Here is a 23656-nt window from a genome sequence, read left to right as displayed (position 1 = left end):
ATCTAAGAGAAAAAAGTCACAGTAGACAGTTTCTAGTTTTGATAGCAATCAATTATAATATAATACAATGAAGTGATATGGACACTAGAACTGTTCTATGACATGAAAAAAAAGTACAATTGATCTGACTGGAAAATTGGAGAAAATCTGGCTATTAGCCATAATAGCCAAATGGGGGGAACAGCGTCCTCACAAAGAGGATTTAAGAGTCTGAATACTGACTGGTAAGAGAGAAAGGTAAAAACACAGATTTCAGACCTGCACTAATTAGAGCTAAATCTGAAAGTAAAGGATGCATAAAATATGAGAAAAAGGGAGGAGAAAATGGGCAAGAAGATCAGAGGTGGGCAGGGACAGTGTAGGACAGAAACTATATAACTGCAATGACCAAATTTGGGTCCAGAGACATTTTTTTAAAACAACCCCTTCCCTTCTTTGCTGAATTGGGAGACTAAACATATGCAATATGATATGCATTGTCAGATTTCGTATTGGTAATTTTTGTTTCATTCAACTTTTGGCACAATGACTCCTTTTTTGCCTATCACAATCAAATCTCAACTTTTCTTACTGGCATTCAAAGCACTCTATGTTCTCTATTCAGTCTTACCTTCCTCTATTTCCTGACACAATCTTCTGCTGAAATAAAAATGGCTTTCTGCTCCCCTATGAACCATACTCATTCCTGTTTCCATTCCTGCGTTTAGGTTATTTCCTCTATCTCTCTGATCTTCTAAAATGCAAATGACTTTAAAATCAAATTGAGTCCTACATCATTTATGAATCCTTCTCTGCCTTTAGACCTATGGGGTTAGTGGAGAAAGCATTGATGCTAGAATCAGAGAAGCCAAGGTTGAAAGTCTATGTTTTTGTGAGCTTGGACAAGTCATAGCTCTGGGTCTCAGTTTACTCTGTTAGATAAAAAAGTTGGCCTTAAGGTCCCCTTCCAGCTCCAAGTCTATTATTTTATGTGATCAAACATTTTCATTGATTTTTAATTTCTTGTGCATAAGTGCTGCCTTCCCAAGCATACATTTATTGTGGATGGAAGCTTTGCATTATTTCTTCTCTTATCTAGTACCTTATAGAGCAATCAAGCACATATTATGCGCTCAAAAACAAGTTTGAAACAAAAGTCTCAATTACCTGAAACCTGAAATTCTAACATACTCAACTGCTGCCACACTAGGGGAAAAAAAAAAAGGCTCTAAGAGCCTAAAATAAGAAGTCTCCATCATCTGTTCATTAGTGAAAATAAAACCTAGCACAATGAACTTTTGGAGCAATGTTCTAAATATCCACAAGATGGTGGTATTACCACATCAATGATAACAATATAGTGATAAGAATGACACTGAAATCTAAAAATATATATATATATATATATATTTCCCAAGGAAATTCAAAATTCCTTTCCAAAACAAGAACTCAAAGCAAAGTACCAAATGAATTAAAATAAACAGGAAGAGGAAATGGCTATAAATAGAAAAACAACAGAATGTTTTCCATGGGGGAAAAAACTCTAGAAAATAATGAAAAACATTGCAGAAGATGGTTTTATGGAAGTCAAGAAAACAATGTAGGAGAGGCTTTAGCCTTCACTTCCATAACTAATTTCACATAAAGACAGCTAAAGAGGCAATAAATATACTAAATATCTCTCATTAAAGAATCAAACAAAAAATGAATACTTCATAATTAAATTAAACATGTAGTATGTACACATCTGCACAGTGGCCATCATGAGTGTAAATGAGGCTTTAATAATCATGGGTAAATTAATGAAAATACAAGTTCATTATATATTTATTACAAAGTTAAGTATGATTTCAGGCCAATGTCTCAACACTACAGTGTAGTTTGATAATTTGACAGTTAAATGTCATTAAGAATAACTGTTAAAGACTTGTACAAAAATATTCATAGCCGCGCTCTTTGTGGTGGCCCAAAACTGGAAAACGAGGGGATGCCCATCAATTGGGGAATGGCTGAACAAACTGTGGTATATGTTGGTGATGGAGTACTATTGTGCTAAAAGGAATAATAAAGTGGAGAAGTTCCATGGAGACTGGAACAACCTCCAGGAAGTGATGCAGAGCGAGAGGAGCAGAACCAGGAGAACATTGTACACAGAGACAAACACACTGTGGTATCATCGAACGTAATGGACTTCTCCATTGGTGGCGGTGTAATTTCCCTGAACAACTTGCAGGGACCCAGGAGAAAAAAACACCATTCATAAGCAAAGGATAAACTATGGGAGTGGAAACACCGAGAAAAAGCAACTGCCTGAATACAGAGGTTGAGGGGACATGACAGAGGATAGACTCTAAATGAACACTCTAATGCAAATACTATCAACAAAGCAATGGGTTCAAATCAAGATAACATCTAATGCCCAGTGGACTTACGTCGGCTATGGGGGGTGGGGGGGAGGAAAAGAAAATGATCTATGTCTTTAACGAATAATGCTTGGAAATGATCAAATAAAATATATTAAAAAAAATAAATAAATAAAAAAAATAAAAAAAAAAGAATAACTGTTATTAGGAAAAAGCCAATTATATTCAATGTTCTCTGTTTATAAGAGGAGAATAAGCAACATGTTTTAGAAAATCTTCCAGTAAATAAGTGTTAAATCAGAAATTTTTGATGCCTTAAATTTAATTTCATTTAGCAAATTAGATTATCCAGAATATTATTCTTTTATCAATAATAATTCAATAAAATGGACCTTATATAACATATGAAGAGGAATGAATGCTATGGTTTTATTACAAGAAGAATAACAATTATACGTACACTTCAATGTTGTTTTAGAAATACAGCTTTGAGAAAAAGTAAGGCTTTGAGAAAAGTAGGCTTTGAGAAACTACACTTGAGTCACAACCTACCTTTTCTAGCCTTAGCACCTCTTATTTAGCACAAGCTCTATGGTTCAGCCAAATGACCTTTTTACCATATCCTATACATAACCCTCCATTCCCATCTCTCTAAATTGGAGTCACTATTCCCCAAGTCTGGAATGTACTCATTCCCTCCTCATAATGTTTTCATTCAAAAGACTCAACTCAAGCACCATATTCTAAATGAGGCCATTCTTGATCCTTATAGCTGCTAGGGCTTCTTCTCTTCCTCACTCCACCCATCACTCATCACTACCAAGCTTATATTGTATCTCCCCTGTATGGTTTTATATACACTTATTCAGGAGCATTTGCTCTCCTAATACACTGTAACACAAGATAACACAGCGGATAGAGAGTTAGGTCTAGAATTGGGAGGAAGTTCCAATATGGCTTCAGACAAGTCCCAGCTCTGTGACAAATTATTTAGACCATTTGCTTAGTCCTTGCCACTCTTCTGTCTTAAAAATGATACTAAGACCTTTAAAGTAGGGATTAAAAAAAAGGGGGGAGGGGGAATATTGTGAGTGACTGTGAATTTTAAAACTATTCCACCCTAATCAGACCATACTTTAGAAGATCTGATTTAGCTATTTCCTGATCAATAACAATAGAGATACTTGGACTAACAAAATCAGGTCTTGGGAACCCTGAATTTCTCCACCCTCCTTAGTTTAACAAGATTAGGAAGGTTTGCACCAAACTCAAGATTTAATTATCTGAGGAAATGGCCTTCAACAGACATGTGCAGAAAAAGCGGACAGACCCCTGGGCTGTCCTAAGTCAAGCTAAGCTATCATTGGTACAGATGAGACGCAGGAAACTGACGTAAAACCGTTTATATAAGGCACGTCACTTCCTTTCTCTTCCTCTTTCCCTGGAGAGGTGACTCTGGCTGGCAGCTTGCTAGGCATTCCGACAATCTTGAAGTGGTGGTAGTCATTTTGTCTGGGTTTGGTGGTGAGTTTGCCCTGGAGCTGATTTCAGGTTCGGGCATCTTGGTTTAGCCCTTTCCTTTTTGGAGTTCAAGCTGACTCCTTCCTTCTTCATATTCCAAAACCTTTCCTTCTTCCTCCTCCTTAATCTCCTCCACTATCAATTAAATTACCATAAAATGTCCAGCTGACTTGGGTGTTTCATTAGGATTTTATAAATAAAATCCTTGGTGACCAAAATAATTATTACATTCATTTTAACCTTTACATGACCTTATACAAGTCATTTAACCTCTGACTGCCTGACAAAAAAAGGATCCACTAGAAAGGGAAATGACAAACCACTTCAGTATCCTTGCCAAGAAAACCCTGTGGGTAGCTGCGGTCCATAAGGTGACAAAGAGTCAGACATAACTGAACAATAGCAAAACTTAGAACAATAGTTTCTTGAGAACAATATTGCTTTCACTTTTGCCTTTGTATGCAAAGGGCTGTTTTCACTTTTGCCTTTGCTAAATACAGTGCTTATCAATTACAGGAGCTTAATGAATGCTTAAAGGACCATGCAACTAATAAATGAATCAGAGTGAACAAACTAATTGTAAAATAATTAACATCTTCAAAAAGTTCCAAAGAGCACATATACATTAATACAAAAGAATATTAAAAACATAAATATACTATATTATCTTAAGGGCAAAAATACATAATTCACTATCAATATCACAAAGCAGATTGCCATGTAAATAACATTTACAACATGACTATCTTATAAAATCAGTTCTTCAATTGATAGAATGAATTTCTATTCACATTTTATACCTTTTTTTTCAAATATAATCTCATCAAGAGGTGGTTTTAGGGTTATGATTCAGCCATTTTGGGCACAAAAGTGGAAAATTAAGGATGTAACTTCTGAATACAGGTAGTCAATACTTTCATCTTTCAAAATAAAATAAAAGCAAGCCATAAAGTAAACATATGATCAGGATCTGTGAGCGCCATTGGCATCTACATAACAACAGCAACAACAACACTGTTAGGAGGCAGGTGCACTACATTACCCAAGTATAAGACTGACAGGAAGATGGGGACCCGAGTAAAAGTGGATGGGCAGCCATGGTGGACTGCTATCTGCATAACTTCAATAAGTAACCTACACAGTGATGATTTCCTGTCTGCATACCTAATTACCCTTGTCTCTGTCTTTAAATCAGGGGTCCTTGGTAAAGAATGCTTGAACTTTATTTCCAATATTTTGATTGTTATATTTCAATAGATTGGGTTCCTTAGTAATCCTATTTTATTCACAAACATTCTGAGAAGGGATCCATAGGCTGGCCTGTCGATGAGGTACATGATACCAAGAGGTAAAAAAAGGAGAGGGGAAAGGAAAGGGAGGTGATAAAGATTAGAACTCTTACTTTACAATAATTCTATCCCCATGAGATAGAACTCTGGGACTGGAGTTGTTCAAGCAGAAACATTTATAGGGATGCTACTTCTTCCCTGAATAAAGATTACGTTAAATTTAAATTTAAATACAGACATTAGATGGAAAGGAAAGGGGAGGGAGTGGAGAGAGACCACAGCCAACAACCCTGAGGACACTCCTCTGAATCTCCTTAAAACTCTGTTTTAACAGCACATTACATAAAACACTTCTGCCATTTATACAAAAATCTCACAACATAACTTTTTTTGAAAGCAAAGTCTCACCAAAGTGACATTACAATAGTGATTTGCATCTAAACCATAATTCCTCTAAAGATGCAGCTTCCAGGTTGTCAGCCCTATCACTTCACCTGCCAGGCTGCAGAAGGAATACATCTAAGGTATAAAAACAATGGCCATTAAATACAAAGAGCACTGGAAGCAAACCATAAACCATGTCAGCAAAAACAAATACAGACATGCGAGCGCACACGCACACACACACACATATAAATGCACATACATGAACAAAAAACCATTTCCAAAGTTTCCCTACCAGCAGGCTGGCCCATATACCTCACCAAAAGGTGCATTTCCCTAGCAATCCAATGGTAGATCAAAGAAGCTTAAAAGACCTGAAACTGAGACAGACCCACCTTCCTAAAATCTATATTTGTACCACTAGAGCTATCTCAGTAGCCACAAAACCTAAGCATCCTTTCGCCCAGGGTTATCACTACCACCTATTTCACCTGCCTCTACAGGGCAACTATCTTACTTTGCCTCACCACCAAAGACCAAATCCAAAGTCTATCAAACTCCTGCATTCCCTACCTCCTACTGGTACTTGCCCTGTTATTTCAGCTATATTTCACTCTCTGCCCCATCCCCCAAGAGGACCCCTACTACCTCGCTACACCATCCTAAACTGCCCTCCTCCCTTCCATCAAGGCATTTGTGTCTTTGGTCCTAGAAGGAGTATTCCAATCTACTTATCCATTACCTCACACCTGGACCATGTAGTAGCTTGTTGGCTGATCTTTGTGCCACAGATTTTTCCCCACTCAATTGTCCAATTAATCTACCTAAAAGATGCATTCTCCCTACTAACTTAAGTCCAGGGACTCCCTATCACCCCTAGGAGTAAAAATAAAAATCTCTGGCAGTCTAAGTCCTTCTCAATTTGACCCACCTACATTTCCAGTCTTCTTTAGCTTCATACCACAGCACATACACAAACTGCTAATCCAGTGATAACAACCTTCTTCCTGCTCCCCAAATGAGATACTTCTCCCAACTGTGGGTATTTTCACTGGCTGCCCCTCATGACTGGTTCTTCCTTCTCTTTACCACCTCCTAACATCCCTGACTTCATTCAATCCCATCTTCTATGATAAGATTTTTTCTGATTCCCCTGATGACTACTGATTATCTTCTATTTATCTGAATATATTTTGTTTCTACTGGTTTTAATTTATCTCATCCATTAGAATGTGAGCTTTCTGTGCATCCCAGACCTTACTTAGCCCAGGGCCTACAAGCACACAGAGAACACATAGTATATGTTTAATAAATTCTTGCTGATTGATCATCCCTGTAAGTTGATGCCCAAAGGGATCCCCTTCCCTAGACACAACTCTATTATGTGTGCTGTCCTTCCCATTAGAGGATAAACTCCTGCAGACAATAGAGCCACTTTTGAATAATGATATCACACAGTAAAAGTCCTTAATAAAAACTCTTTTATTCCTCTAGTCACATTCCCTCCCCATCAACAAAAGTGATATCCATGCCTTCTGCACCCCATCCCACCCCACCGGATTCCTTTCCTCACCTTTCTTGGTACACAATGACTAACCCTGGTCAGTTCAGAAGAAAACTACCAGTGGTTCCAAAAGGGTGAAGGTTTATGTGCACAGAACCTAAGGACTTCCAGCACATAGGGGAATTTCTCTCAGGCAGTTCTACTCCCTTCCGTAAGACGGCTTGTGGACTCTCCCTTGGTTTCCCCCATCCACTTTGACTCAGGAACCAGAAATCCCACTTACCACTAATTTTTACTCTGTGAAATGTCCGATTTAGGTACCTTTCTGATCATCACAAGTAGTCCTAATTTGTGGGTTTTCTTTTAACAGTATCAGTCATTCCATGGCATAGGGACTCTTGCTGGGGAATTTCCCTCTGGCAAATCAGCAATTATACTACAATTTAAGAGTATTGTCTGATACCCAGAGAGTCAGTGAGACAGAAACTTAAACCCAAGTTTTCCTGAATGCAAGGTAATTCTTTTCTATGCCAGTCTGCCTTGCCATGTTAGCACTCTCTATAAATACATATATGAAGACTCAAAAGTGTTTTGAATTTGTAAAAATAGTTTTATGAAAAATAAAAATGATATAGCCTCAGAGATATTAAATCTTACTAAGACTTGGTATTTTTATGCTTACAAATAAAATAGCACTTCTTATAGTCACCTGGAGAGCAATCAAAAGCATTTCTGCTTTGTAGATCAAGTTATTATGAAACTAGGAACCCAAGAACAAATCAGAGCCAAGGCAAGAAATGTGCATATCCTGGGCCATATTTGAAAATGACACCTTTCCCAACCCTAAGAGTTAGGGTTACTGGTTGACTAGAGGCCTTCACTAAAACACAAGGAACTTGCATTATTTTAATGCATTTCCATACCACAGAGAATAGAATTTTATGGAATTCATCATTATTTACAATAAATATACAGCTTTTGTGCCACTCTCTTAGACACTGTTGACCCTATAAATGTGTACTTTGCCTACCCCTAGTGGTCTTGGGGCAGAGATATATTCATCAAGTGCATTCACTTACTCCAAGGCAATCAGCAAGCATTTATTAGATACTTAACTGAATTGCTAAACCTGTCTGGTGTTAAGAGCTAGAGATACAAAGAAAAAAATGCCTACTCTCAAGGAATTTACATATATATCACATACATAATGTGAGTATGGATGCAAAATCAGTTCAGACAAAATAAAGATAGGATGGGAAAGCAGTGGTACCAAGGAGAACATGCAAAGGTGAGATCTGACCTGAATCTTAAAGAAAGCCAGGGATTTGAAAAGGCGGAGATAAAAAGGAAGTTCGTCTCAGGGAAGAGGAGAGGGAAAAGGGAAAGACATACATACACTCACTACAAAGGTGCAAAAGCATTAAAATGGAGTCCTCTATTGTGTGAGGAACTCCAAATAGGTTATTATTACTAAACTGGAGAATACATGGAAGGGAATTTTTCAATGTTCTTTTCTATAAAACCAGTGGATGAATTATAATCACAAAACTCATTCAGAAAGTGGGTTTTTTATAGTCATTCCCAAAAGGTAATGCAAATTACACTAGATGAATATAGCTGAGATATTCACATATTCCAATACAAGTGGGAGGATTCCATGTTCTAAAACATTTCATCTTAATTCAACAACATAACCCAGATGGATACAATTTTAAAATAAAAAGATTTTCTAATAGATTTCAATTTGGGAGAATTTATGGAGAATAATTTTCTCCAGGACTTTGAAAAGAGCTCAGTCTATGACTGATATTCAACAGAGCATCTTTTAAGAGAGGAAAACGACACATGTGCAATGTATGTTAAAGAGAATGGTTTTCTACTTGTTGATAGCTCTTGGTGATGTGTGTATGTTGGAGTCACCTATTCCAGAAAAATGAAGAGTTATAGAATTAAAAGTTTCCTATCACGTATTTAACGTTTTCTTAAATGCATTTATGTTACACTGAATGGTAATTTTGTTTTATAATCTGGATGTGGAGGGGGTTTTTGGTTGTTTTAAATCATATTGAAAAATTGTCTGGAGGAATTTTGTAAATGTCTGTAATTTAGTACAAAACAATTTATTAATTGTGCTATATGTATAAAATATAATGTAAAAAAATTAAAGTTTTTTAAAATGACATGATATAATTTTATGAAGATTCTACCAGTTCTGACCCTTATGTAGCAAAGGTAATAATTAAACATTTCCTATTGTTTTCCTTATTAACATATTTGAATTTTGATGAGACAAAACTAAGTTGATTCTTTAATGCTATAAACACTGATGAATAGAACAATGAAAGGGGAAAAAGGAAATTAAATTCAAATAAAATCCATAAGCTTTAAATAATAAAACAATATTAAGTCTTTATTTAGTACCTGTTTATCTATGAAGAACTATCTGCCAAGTCCTTGAATTTATTTGTCCTACTGGCCAACATTGGCTAAAATCTTCCATGGAAAAATAGCTTCATAGTGAAAGATATAAACAAGGCAGCCTGATTTACTGCAGTGCAGGCCTGGCAGGAGCCCAACAGAACTTTGCCAACTGTCTGGCTATAAGGTATAATACACCTTTGGGGAGCAAAGAGAAAAGCAACAGAACAGATTTGCAGCAGCCCCTTGCTGCATTATTAAATGTCCTGCTGAACTACTTTGACAGGATGCAATGGAAGAACAGGGAGAATTCATTTTTTTATCATCCTAGGAAGTCTACCTGAAAATTAGCATGATGATCCCAAGTGAGAGATGAAAAGGACTTAAAAGTGAAATCTTCTTATTTAGAACACTTTTAGCTGTTTTCTAGATTTCTCTTCTCTGTCCTTGGAAATAGAGGCATTGGTGATTTGTAATATTAAAATTCAATGAAAAGAAAAATCTATATTTAAAGTAATGTGTTTCATATCTTTCTATTTTTGCTAGCAAAATATACATCACTGTAAGATTCAAGAAGTCACAGGATGATATTGTTAGACCTTAGAGGTCCTCAAAGATCATAGTCTCACAGAACTAAAGCTGAAAAGACCCTCAGAGTTTACCTATTCATCATTTTATAGAGGAAGAAACTGATCTAGGTGGAAACAAGCATGATACAGTCAGGGAACTAAGAAGAAAATACCATCACATAAAAGACATGTAAAAAAGCAGTGAGCAATAATATTGGGCAATAAGGAGAGAACCAAAGTATGTGATATTTTGAAGGTTAATATATGTTATGAAGTAAATAGAGTATGAGGGAATTGCATTAATCCAAGAATAAGATAATGAGAGTCTAGATTAAAAAGCGTGTGACAAAGTGCCAATGAATCTTAGAGCCATTTGTAATGATGAGAGTATCCTAGATTTTGAGCATGAAGTGCCCTGGCATTCATTTGAAGACTTGGGATTTGACCCCAAATGGAAAAGCTTCCCCACTCTACCATACCAAACATGAAAGAAATGAAGGAATCAAAGTGGGCTGCAAAGTACTGAGCCTGTAACGCTGGGGAAGTGAGGGTGGGGTGGTGGGGGGGGAGACTATTGGTTCCCATGTACGAAATGGGAATTAGAGGAGTGGACCAGGTTGGGAGATAGCTTCAGATTAAGGAACAACTGGATAGCTAAAATTAAAAGTCAAGCAAAAGGTCAAAATTTGAATTATAGTAAGAGAAAATTCAGTTCAAATCAGCTAATGAGGGCTAGAATATCAACTAATAATAAGCCTTAGGAAATGTAAAAGAAATCAAAGAAAGGAAATATAAAGATATAATAACAACAGAAAACCAAATACTGAAGTCTAGGGAAATGTCTACAGTTGGGAGGACCACCAAAACATGTAATATCCTGGAAATTAAAGCAGGGAGCAGTTTCGAAAAAGAAAGTACCTTCCCAAGCTACGTGGAAGTGGAAGCCAAAGTTTCCTAATCCATTGAAATTTTTTTAACATCTTATTCATGTCGAAAATCAAAATTAGCCGGCAAATGAAATCAAGACTCTTAAAATATATTCTGAAAATAGGAAAATTATGAATGACATTCTTTTTAAAAAGGATAGTTGTACAAGACCATCTCCAGACAACACTGGGCTATTCTAAGAAGGATATTTTTTCTTAGAAAGAAAGAGCTTAACATCAGGTACCCTTGAGTAGGGTCACTGAGCTGGAAGTTATTCCTAAAACTGAATTTGTTAAATTCATCGAACAGAAGTCACACCCTGACACCGAAGATTATTACATGTTTATAAAAAATGAGAAAGAACTACTTTTTTGCTTTCAAACTCACCAGACCTTGATACACAAAGAAATTTTTTTTTAATATCTCCAGAATTATACTGGAAGACTCGATGGGTCATACCAAAAGACCACAGTAGAGGTGAATTCACATTTGAAGAAGCTGCTTCTAGAAAGTAAACCCCGCCCCGGGGAAAAAATTCAAACCAGATCATGATTGGTGATGACTGCACATTATGACAAGTCCTAATATAGAAGGGTACCAACATATAATGAGGAGCTGTTTTTGTAATAATTACCTGCCATCAATAAACATATTAGAGAATAAAGTTCTATTTAGTTGTACTTCAAAATAAATCTTTTTCTTCATCAGTCCTAATGTGCTCTGGCAGTTTTTCATAAAATGTGATAGGAAAAAGATTAAACCAAGCTATTTGACTGAGTTTCATTCCAATGCAAGTTAAATTGACAACCTGTAATAGAATCAAAAATGAGATTTATTGCCCAAAAAATGAAGAGAAAAATGTCATTCTGGCAGGTTTTCTCTGCTATTTTTACATAACAGATAAATAACATGATTTTTAACTTACTTTTTGACAAGTCTAATGGAAATCTGCTGGGAAAATCAGTGAAGAACAGTTCAGGCTAAAAATCAGGCTTTGTAAGTAAGCTCAAAGAGAGGTACTTATTTTCTTTGCTGGCATGAAATTTTAGAAAAAATCATTAGCTTTGTTTTGCTGTTCAGATCCTTTGGAAGATCAAAGAGGATAAGGAAAATTGGCATAGATAAGAGACAAGTGACTGCAGTTTGTGAATACACATCAAAAAAGAACTCAACTTCTGAATTTCTGACCTAAAAAAGTATAATTTTTCCTCTCTAATTAATTGCATGTTGAAAGAAATTTGTAAGGACACTGCCCAATAACAGATAAGTAAAAGTGACCCAGCTGTCATATCCAACAATGAGATAGCTCCAGGGTATAAAAATGTGTCATAAAACTTAACTGGTGCTTCTTCAGCATTTAGTTTTTCATTTTAATGCCATTGTATGCTTCCCCCCCCCCCCCTTTTAAATCAAAAAGATCCAAGAATCAATTGCTATAACTATCATTTTTTTCATCCTATACATGCTGGGGAAACAAAATATAGTGGTAAAAATTATTGGAAAAATGATAAAGCCATTTGGCAGAAACTAGATACAGACCAATGTCTTAGAACATTTAGCACAAGGGATGTCTCAATTGAGGAATGGCTAAACATTATGGCATATTATTGTAATTGAATACTATGATGCCATAAGAAATGACAAACAAGATGATCATTAAAAATTCTAGAAATACAAAATAGGAAGTAAAGCAAAGTAAAGTGAGTAGATCAAGCAACAATAATAATTTCTGATGATAAACCACAAATGATTTAACTATTATCAACCACTATCAACAAGGCAAATATCCAGGATACTTCCAAGGGACTCATAACTACAAAGGCTATCCACTGCCCTACAAGGAACAGACAAAATACAGATTGAAACATAGCATGCTTCATTTGATTTTTTCCATGAATTTTTCTCTAGGGTAAGCAATATACATCTTGTTTCACAATATGATTAACAGGAAAATATATGTGACATACATAATAAGATACAACATATTACCTGCCTTCTTGGGGAGGGGGAAGAGAGGGACATTTTTGTACACAGCTAATGTGAGAATGTTTTTCATGCATTACATATCTATAACTAATCATATGTATTATGTGATTTTAGATCTACTCTATATTGTATTTTAGATCTACTCTACCAGCTGCTAGACAACTGGCACAAGCAAGGCAAGAAAGCCAATGCAGCTGAGGCAATAAGGAACCCCAGGGAATGAGACAAAGTCCTAGGGGAGAGACAAAGGGAGGCATGTTCCAGCTAAGTTGAACTACCACTACCACCTTGACCACCAATTTCCTCACATCTGAATGTAGACATGCCAGGATCCTGAGCCCACAAACCTTAGAATTTTAATGCTTGTAGACAACTGCCCTCAGTCATCACCAGGGGAAATGACCCTATCAAGATGCAGCCTGGAAATTACTCCTATAGATATTATAGCCACCCTCATTGAAGATCAAATAAAGTTCTTGCCACCAAAATCATTGGAACTCTATCAAGTGGTTCTATAGCAGAAACCAAAGTCAATATATTGACGGTATATAAAAAGATCTCTTGCTCTTTCATTTACTCTACTGTCTTAGCATCATGAAGGATGATAATTTCTGAATTATTTTGAATACATCACAGAGTGGATAGAATGTCTTCACAAACATGAATAGCAAAAGTAATACAGAAATACACTATGTCTCTTTTTGTCAGCATAGGTAATTCTTCAAACAGAAATTGTCTTCACTAGTGCAGCCTTTTCTTATGTCTTGCTAAACTCTAGAGAACTAAATGAGTCACCCAAAGTTAAGTGACTTGCCACGGTCAAAAAGTCATTAAATGTCAGGAGGATTTATACCCGTGTCTTCCAGAATCCACCCCAGCTCTCTACCCAAGTGTCACGAAACCTCAAAAGCAGCAAGAAAATTCAATAAATTGAAATTATTTATATGATTTCAGAGAATATAAGTATTCCAACACATATATCTCACATTTAGATCCATGACTAAAGTTTATTCCAAATTTAAATCATCACATGAAGATAGGTGGTCCATACATCTTTAGGACTACTTTAGGAGGGAAAAAAAAAGTTCTAGGAGCAATTAGGTAGCTCAGAGGACTGAGAGCCAAGCCTAGAGACAGAAGGTTCTGGGTTCACATTTAGCCTCACTCTTCCTAGCTGCATGACTCTGGGAAAGTCATTTAACCCCAATTTTGCCAGGCCCTAACAAATCTTCTGCTTTGGAACTGATACTTAGTATCAATTTGAAGACAAAAGGTAAGGTTTCTTTGGGATTTTTTTAAATTGAAGAGAAAAGAACTCAAGTTCTAAAAGTTTCTACCAAGAAGGAGAGGGATGAAGCACAGGCCCAATGAAGAACTCTAGAACAAAAACTAATCCGAAGAAGGTTTGGACAGACCTCTCATCTGATGTATGGTCACTAGATTGTGTGTGTGTGTGTGTGTGTGTGTGTGTGTGTGTGTGTGTGTGTGTGTGTGTGTGTGGTGGGGCCATAGTAACTAATGAAATTATTGATTAAAGTATCCTTGAATTGAGTTCTGCAACAATAGAGGGAGTACCTATAAATGATGAAATCATAGATTTTTGACATTTTAAAGTACAATGGTATGGATTTGCATTTAAATATAATTTTCATGTTAGAAAATATAGGGTATCCTGAAATAAAATGCAAACATAAAGAAAAAATACTTTAAAAGGCTATGTACAAGGAGATGTGTAATAAATTCTCACTGAAAAATCTAAGGCTCATTAACATATATCCTTTACAATAACAATAAATTATTACTATTATTATTATTTGATTTCATTAAGTGGCTAGAGGGATAATGGATAGGCACAACTTTCTTAAAGAATAGAATTAATAGAATAAAATTACTGCTTAATCTGAAATCATTTTTCAGATTGGTTCATGTTACAAATTAATTTAAATCAAAAGGGACTGTCAAAATCAACTTCTTCATCACAGTGGCTAACCAGAAATTTAATTTATTTTTATGTCATGAAGATATCAAGGAAGTTTTCACTCATATTCACGTTAAGGCAGACCTATCCATCATGTGGGTACTAACACTTTCTGAAAGAAAAACACTTATTTCACTGCATTAAACATTATAGAAAGAGAATACTTACTAGTACAAAACCTCATTTGCTTCATGTCTTTCATATCTCACGGTTTCACACATTAGTCTAAAAAAAAGAAATTAAAAATACTTCAGATGTGAAATGCACACCAATCTTAAGTTAGTTTTAGGATGTTAAATAATAAAACACAGGTATCCCCTCCACATCGCAGGAGTTTGGGGTTAGGGACATGAAATTTGGGAAATCTTCATAAATTTTTTTGGTACTCACTTCTTTTCATTTATGGGGTGTTTTTACAGTGAAAGAAATTGTATACATTTATGGTATCAAAAGATAAAATATGTTAAGATTATAGAACACTCTACATATTATACATAATATGCATATGTGATGCATTTCTCAGTTTCTAAATTTTTTCAGTGTCGTCTGCTAGTCTTCATATGCAAAACTTCCCACAAATTCCCATTAAATTTCTTATACCAACCCACAATATAGCTATACCAAGGGGGGAGGTCACAATGTGGAAGGGATATCTGTACAGTATACACAGCAAATTCAATTACTGTATATGTATATGAAGGAATCATCAATTGCCTAAAACAAATAGTGTACAAATCAGTATATTGAAAATCAAAATGAAAATGAAATAAATTCAGAGGTTAGGGCTCCAACCATAATCTATCCCTCATCTACTCCTCAGTCAACATGTCTACTTCAAAATTCTCACTCAAACTTTAGTTCCATGATTCCAACTGCCTCCTAGATATATATATATATAGTTAAAGAGGTGGGGGGGGGGGGGGAGGACAGACAGAGAGAGACAGAGACAGAGACAAGCTTCTCTTTCCAATTTCTCCATTTCTGTTCATCTGACTCACAGTTCTTCCACTCTCAAAGCCATGAAGGTATTTGAGATTCATCTCTTTCCTGCAACACCTAATGTTCAAACATTGCCCAAGTATAAAAGATTCTAACTTTTAATTTTTTTTTATATTTATCCCTTACTCTCCTCTCCCACTGCCAACACAATAAATCTAGATCCCCATCAAATTAAAACTGGGTTGCTTTGGTTGTACCCTAATTGGTCTTTCTGTCTATACATTCAAAATCAGTCTGAGATATTAACATTTCTTTTTTTTAAAGTATTGTCATGAACATGCTCAATTACAAAATGATAAAGAAATGTTCACTCTATTTTCCTAACATTCTAAATTGTCTCAATAACATTAGCTACCCAATATGAGAACATACAAAGGCTCTCTATTATCGATAAGACCTCCAATTGTCACTGTAACAAGTGATCTTAATCATTTCTGCTTCATTATACATGGTATTCCTCTAAAAAATACCCTTTCCTCATATGATCACCTTTTAAATCCTGTCTGTCCTTCAAAGCCCAGACAAAATGTCATCGCTTTCAAGAGGTCTTCTTTTCCTGACTACAGCAACTCATATTAATCCCCTATTAATTCGTTTAATAATTATTATATCATGAAATTGTTTATTGTTTATCATTCCACTTTTTTAACTGACCAAACAAAATACTTTATTACTCTTCTATGTAATTGCATTATATATATGTATATAAGTATATATTTCAAGTATATATATACTTGAAACTTGGGCTTATGGTCTGAACAGGACTTCAAACTCCTGATAGATAGGAACTTCCAATGCTCTCATTTAATAGCAAAGTACAAAATAAAGCATTACAATGCTACAATACTCAGTAAATCTGAGTAACAGACACAAGGAAAACCAACAGTTGGAAATGTTTCAGGGCAAGGGGAAGAGATAAGCTATAAATGTCCATGGCAAGAAAAACTATTTTCTTATTTTACCAAAATCTTAGAAATAATTCCAAAAATCTTAATGAAGAGGGCAACTAGATGACTCAGTGGATTGATAGCCAGGCCTAGAGATCAGAATTCCTGGGTTCAAATCTGGCTTCAGATTTTTCCTAGCAATGTGACCCTAGGCAAGTCACTTGAAGCCCATTATTACCATTCTTCTACCTTGCAAACAGTACTTAGTTTTGATTCTAAGACAGAAGATAGAGTTTACTCCTAGAGTAGCATGCTGTCCTCTATCACTTCTGGATGTTCTCTCTAGCAGGGCCATTCAATTTTCTTTAAATTTTAAATAAAGAGTAAGCCTAGAAATGATTATGCCATGAAAATAAAAATCAATAAAATATTCTTCAATGCCACCAAGTGAGGACTTTATGGAATTTCCTGGCCAAGAGCTTTTCTGTACATTTTATCACATGTTGGCTACTCTGTGGCATGGGGAGAGGGGGAGGGAGGTATTTTTTGCTGTTGTTTTGGTATTTTGCTGTGGTTTCAGAAATAGATTAAGACTTTCCAACAAGTAATTCCCAGATAAATGAGTGATGAATTGTACTGTAAAAATACCCTTTTATTATCTAAATAAAAGGAATGCAGGGGGAAGGGACGGGGGGAGGGGGGAGAAATCATATAAAAGGCAAATAAACCAGAGAGATCTTGAATGCTATTTAAAATTTCCAGTTCTACTTTCTAATCACCGAGTCATCTAGCTGGCTCTTATTTACAACTCTTAAGCTTGCCCTTTTCCATGAGGAGTATCAAATCATTCATTAGAATGAGACAAGAAATCAAATGTTATCTTGAAAACCATTAACTTTTTAAGATTATGAAAACTAAACTGTAAAAAGCGGTCCACCATTCAACAAGAATTGAAAGAAATCCTTGTAAGTAATAATGTACTGCAATATATTTTAAAAAAATAACTCTAAGATTAGCCTTCTACTCCCAATTAAAATTGGTCTTTCAAGATTACATAACATGCGTATGCACATTTTCATGTGTATAAGCATGTAAAAGCTTGGGAAGGGGGAAGGAAGGAGGGAAGGAAGGAAGCTAGGGAGGGAGGGAGGGAGGGAGGGAGGAAGCGAGGAAGGAAGGAAGGAAGGAAGGAAGGAAGGAAGGAAGGAAGGAAGGAAGGAAGGAAGGAAGGAAGGAAGGAAGCTAGGGAGGGAGGGAAGGAGGGAGAGAGGGAGGGAGGGAGGGAGAGAGGGAGGGAGGGAGGGAGAGAGGGAGGGAGGGAGGGAGGAAGGAAGCTAGAGAGGGAGGGAAGGAAGGAAGGAAGGAAGGAAGGAAGGAAGGAAGGAAGGAAGGAAGGAAGGAAGGAAGGAAGGAAGGAAGGAAGGAAGGAAGGAAGGAAGGAAGGAAGGAAGGAAGGAAGGAAGGAAGACAAATATCGGAGATATAGTTTAGGTTTGGGTATCAGAATAGATATCCAAATCAATATATAAATACAGGTCAAAAGAGGCAAAATATAAGCTGTATTATATTGACTGCAATAAAAAAGTGTCCAAAGAACACTAAAGGTTACATAAAAATTGTTAACAGAAGTACTCACTTAGGGAAATGAGTCATCAGAAATATTAGGTCTTACTTTTTTCTTTGTTTAAATATACTTTGGAGATTTTACACTCCCTAAAAAAAATTTTTTTAAGTTGAATAGTGTTCTTAATACCCAATAGTTTTGTTTTTCTTAGTTAAACTTTACTGCATCTTTAAATAACTTCTCCTACAAGCTATGTTTAACTTAAAATTTTTTTATTAAAAATTTCATTTCAGAAAGTTAATTCTCTTGATACTTTTCAATTAAGAACTAAATATGAAGCAGGTATGCTTACAAGTTCATTGATATTTGAAGTATAATTGGAAAATAAACATTTAATAAAGAACAAATGGCTAGTTTTATAGTTGGCATGTTTAGGTGGCTTTTTTGGGTAGGTGGGGGTGAGATACAGTGGTGAGAACTATCTTGTCCAAGCTAAAAATACAGCAACTACTCATGGACCAATTCCATGACTGATCAGCAGAGAAGTTTTGTTCTGCTCCATTTCCAACCTGGGGACAATTGGACAATAGAGTAGCTACCCACTTTCAGATCTCACCATATTGGTGCCAAGCTTAGTGCAAATTCTCAAATAGCGTTGGCCCTATTACAAGAGACCTACCAGCATCAGTTTCCCTCAGGAATGGGGACTACAGGTATGAACCACCACACCGAGCCAGTTGGCATCTTTAAATAAAAGTGTGGGAGAATACTAAACAAACATACCACACTTTATGCATGAGAGAATGAAGCCTATCAATAAATTAATTATATTCTGCTGCTGTAAAACAAGTCATTGGATCATACATATCCAGTTTATCTGGATATAGTACTTAGGTATCATCTGATACTTAGGTAATCAGTTTTCTTGATATCATAGTGTCCAATTCCCTGATAAAAGATAAATATAAATCACCTCACAGGTCTGTCAGAAGAAACTCAGTTAAGGCTTCAGATGGTCTAGCCAATCGAGTTACCATATACTCTTTAACACAGAGATGAGAAAGAGGCAGGTCAAAAATCATCATAGAGGAATCATCAACCTCTAAATCCATGATAAGCATTTTGCAAAGAATTCAAACACATTAAAATATGCTTTGAAATTAAATTAATTAATTAAATTAGAACCATGCTTAAATTATTTGTTCTTTTGTCAATGTGGGAACTATCTCCAATAATACAGACTAAAAGACACACACACACACACACACACACACACACACACACACACACACACACACATACACACTTACTAGAATGCTGCTATTGATGCTCAATGAGTGACTTACCTATGATCACAGTTTAAAAAAACCCTAAAAGCAAACAAGTCAATCAAATTTATCCACTGCCCTGTTATTCTATACTGAATATTTTCTTTTCACTTTAAAACTGGTAATGAGAAAAGCAGCATTGCAGAAAGGACAGAGTTGGCTTCAAAGTCAGAAAGATGTGAATGAGTTCAAGTCATTTCTGATGAATATCCATTGCATTACCCTAGAGGAGTCACTTAGTCTCTAACTGCCCCAGACCATTCTCTAAAGGTAAATTAAAATTAGTAAAGCAGATTCAAATTCTTTTTTTAGCAATTTCCTCACTGAGTATTCCCTACACCAATCAAATTACATGTTTAATACAAAAAAAAAAATTTCTCCCCCAAAAAGCACTTCAGGATTTTGGAGACTCTCATGAAACCTCACTGATTAAGCATTGCCACTTTAGCTGTCCATAAGTACCAGTAAGTAACTTATTTCAGTTGATAGAATGACAAACTAGTTTTAACTGTCCCATTGGGACCATATGCTGGGATTTTTCAATCATGTGGCTCTAAAAATAATTATGGAATAATAAAAATGTAAGAAATTGAAGAGACACTGAGGGACTTCCAGCTGGGGACCAACACATCTCTCAATGAGGCAAAATACGACAAAGTCAAACCTCAAGGTACCATAACTCATAATTCTTTGACTTTTTTCTTTTTATTCCAATGATAAGGTGCAAGGGGGCAGAGGGAGGGGGCAACATGGGAAAAGAGATCCATTTCTATATTTTAACAGTAAGCTCAATTTACCCATAGCTAGAAAACTTGGACTTATGAATTCAAGTACAATAGTAGAAAAAAATATTTTCACAAAATGAATGTGTTTGAAACCTTTATCTTGTACCTTCAAAGTCAAGGTCATTATTAATGAAACCCAACAAAGGCATTTAGAGATTTAGTATTTTAAAGGACCTAAAGAAATCTAGTCCAATTTCTCATTCTATAGATTTGATCCATGCAAATAAAACTTACCTCCAAGATTACCTGTAGTTTTTCTGATAAATACCTTGTATGGACACACTTGTTTATATGCTGTCTCTCTCTCCTGTTAGAATGTGAACCCCTTAAGGATAGAGAATGAGTTTTTGCCTTTCTTTGCATCCCAGATCCCAAGCAGTGTACTTGGCAGAACATCATAAGTACTTAAATGCTTGCTGATGTTATAATTTTTTTTAAAGACAGAATTATTTGAAATTATCTATACTTGGCAATCAAGGAAATGACAACCTTCCAAGTCAGATGGTCTTTTCTTCCTAATAATAAAAATACGTATCTATTTTTAAAAGGGGGACACCCAAATTTAAGTCTTTCCCAGAAAGTACAGATACTCTCTAAAACTTTCTGAAAAATCTTTATATATAAATTATGAAAAATGAATTCACACAAGAAAGGGACAATATGCTTCTATGACTTCAAGCAAGGTATTGGCTGAATTAAAAAGGTGTCTATGGAAAGTCACTTAACCCCAATTGCCTAGCCCTTACCACTCTTCTGCTTTGTAACCAATATTTAATATCAATTCTCAGGCAGTGACTCAAAACACTATTCTAACATTCCGCACAATGTCTGGCATATAGTAGGAACTTAATAAAAGTATGTTGATAAACTAATGCAAAATCTAGGCCAGTTTTATCATCTTATTTTATTGAATCCTTATCGTGAATCTTCACATATATTGCCAGGAATCACATTAATGGATTAATCTGCAAATGACATACCTGAGTTGATGCTCCCTTAAGTTGGACAAAGCTTCCATTCCATGTAAATAGGAATACACTATTTCTAGATCCTGTGTTAAAAAAAGAAAATAAGAAAAATCATTAGGCTTATTAAAAAAAATTAGATTGTACAAGTCACTATATTGACTAAAATTAATAGTACTGTATCTTAGAGAAATCACAAAAAGGGAAAAGGACTACCTGTATGAAAACAGATAACTTTTACCCAGATGAGTGAAAACCTAGACACAACCTATAAACTAAGTAATTGCAAAATGGCTAAATATATATTTGTAATGGAATATCACCGCCTCATAAAGAAAACACTACAGGGCTGAGAATCATTGAACTACAATGATTTCTGAAGAATCAGAATTGTAGGTGACAGACTGAAAGGTCAGTAGGGATGACAGGTGTAAGTAACACTGATTAAAAAAAACAAGAATGGCAATTTGTGGACAAAGAAGGGCATTATAGACTTAATGGCAAGTGTAACTGGAAATGTAGTGAAAAATCAGGCTAATGTATGATGGACAGCTCCAGCATGGCACTTATATCCAAGAAACATAAAATGGCCCATTAGGAAGTGTTCCTAGGTTTGGGATGGAGTCATTTCAGAGGATTTGTGGGAGGAAACAGACATGAATCTCACTGAATATAAAGGCATGAAAACAATAGAAATACATGACATTACATTACTAAAACAAAGATTATAATTTTTTTTGCTTGGACTTATGATTTCATCAACATAGGAAGTCCCTGGTACAAAACTTGCTTTACCACAATTTATAGTATTGGAGTGCTTCCTGGAGGCACAGAAATATAAAAATATTTAAGTGTAACAACACATAGCTAATTTATTTATTATTTATATATTTGTTAGAGGGCAGCATTTGAACACACCTTCACACCAAAAGGTTTCAATAATTGGTCAACAGCATTTCTTAAGTACTTATTAGTAAATTGTGTGTGTGTGTGTTTAAAAAAATGCAAAAAGACCACTGACAGTTCCATTACATTTAGGAAAATATGAGCATTTTCCCTCTCCTTTTTATAACTGTTCTTCATAACTGACATTTTTAGCTGGAGTCCTCAACAGGCTTTAAATATATTCAACTATAGCTTCCTTAATATTGTACTGGGAAACCATGAGCACTGGATGCTTGACCAGGATAGGCTGGATTGCTAACGGTATGTAATATTGGACATATCACTTAACATTTTAAGAACACAAATTCTTCATCTATAAAATGATGCAGTTGGATTCAATTTCTATTATCTCCTCTATCCTGAATTCCAATATTTGGGACAACTCAATTCCTTTCTCTAGTCATTAATGGCCTCATCTATAAAATATAAAGTGAATTCACTAAATGATCTCTAAACTCCTTTTTTATCTACAAATGACTTTTGCATAGAAATTTATGTAGAATAAAAAGCCATTTTTGAAAGAATAAAGATGTAGAGAATCTTGACAAAGATATATAGGAAAGTTTTCAAAGAATTGAAGTCTGCTTGTTTAAGCTATTCTTTATGCCTGGACTGTGCTCTGATTCCACTTCCAATAAAGTAGAGAACCCTTTGATGAGATGGGTTTTCCCAGATTCCCTAGATCCTAGCCCTGTACAGTCACTGTACAGAGTAAGGGTTTAATAAATGTTTTTAATAATATCAATAATCACATTTATTAAGTTCTTACTATGCAACAGACTCTGTGCTAAGCACTTTGCAATTATTATTTCATTTTGATCCTGAAAATAATTCTAGGGGACAGGGGCTATTATTACCTTTATTTTACAGGTGAAGAAAAAAAAAAGGTTAAATGACTTGCTAAGGACCATCCAGCTAATGTCTAAGGCTAGATTTGAACTTATTGTTCCTAACTCTAGGCCCAGCACTCTATCCACTGTGCCATTTGGCTGCCTTTTCAAATGAACCCATTTTTTAAAGCCTAATTCAAATGCCTCCCTTTTGTAAAATCTTCTGTGACCCACCCATTCTCACATCACCAAATCTTTATTTATACCTCTTCCCACTCCATGCCCCACCTCACTCCCCAACCTCTCTGGTGCATTCCTATCTGGACTGATATTTTATCCCCATATTAAGATTGTAGACAGGTTATGTATTTGGGGGCAAACTTGGTTATCTGTCCCAGCACAATATCAGGCAGATAGTAGATGTAATCTCATATA

The 23656-nt window shown here is 35.5% G+C and overlaps 1 protein-coding gene across 10 annotated transcripts in view; it reads right to left on the bottom strand.

The window, feature by feature from the left end:
• Window positions 1-23656, bottom strand: part of RAPGEF2 (Rap guanine nucleotide exchange factor 2) — a 315781-nt gene that overhangs the window by 182410 nt on the left and 109715 nt on the right. For 8 of the 10 annotated variants that reach the window (XM_056802818.1, XM_056802822.1, XM_056802824.1 and 5 more), the window contains exons 2-3: window positions 21462-21532; window positions 15087-15143 (exon numbers count right to left, since the gene is read on the bottom strand). In XM_056802818.1, the coding sequence (XP_056658796.1) occupies window positions 15087-15143; window positions 21462-21532 (128 nt within the window). Of the gene's footprint in view, window positions 1-15086; window positions 15144-19341; window positions 19411-20715; window positions 20807-21461; window positions 21533-23656 lie in introns of those variants that run through there. The other 2 variants (XM_056802826.1, XM_056802827.1) reach the window with 2 other exon arrangements.

The sequence above is a fragment of the Monodelphis domestica genome, chromosome 6 (genome assembly GCF_027887165.1).
Source record: "Monodelphis domestica isolate mMonDom1 chromosome 6, mMonDom1.pri, whole genome shotgun sequence".
Taxonomy (NCBI): domain Eukaryota; kingdom Metazoa; phylum Chordata; class Mammalia; order Didelphimorphia; family Didelphidae; genus Monodelphis; species Monodelphis domestica.
Note: the sequence above shows the minus strand (reverse complement) of the source record. Positions and strands in the feature narration are given on the sequence as shown.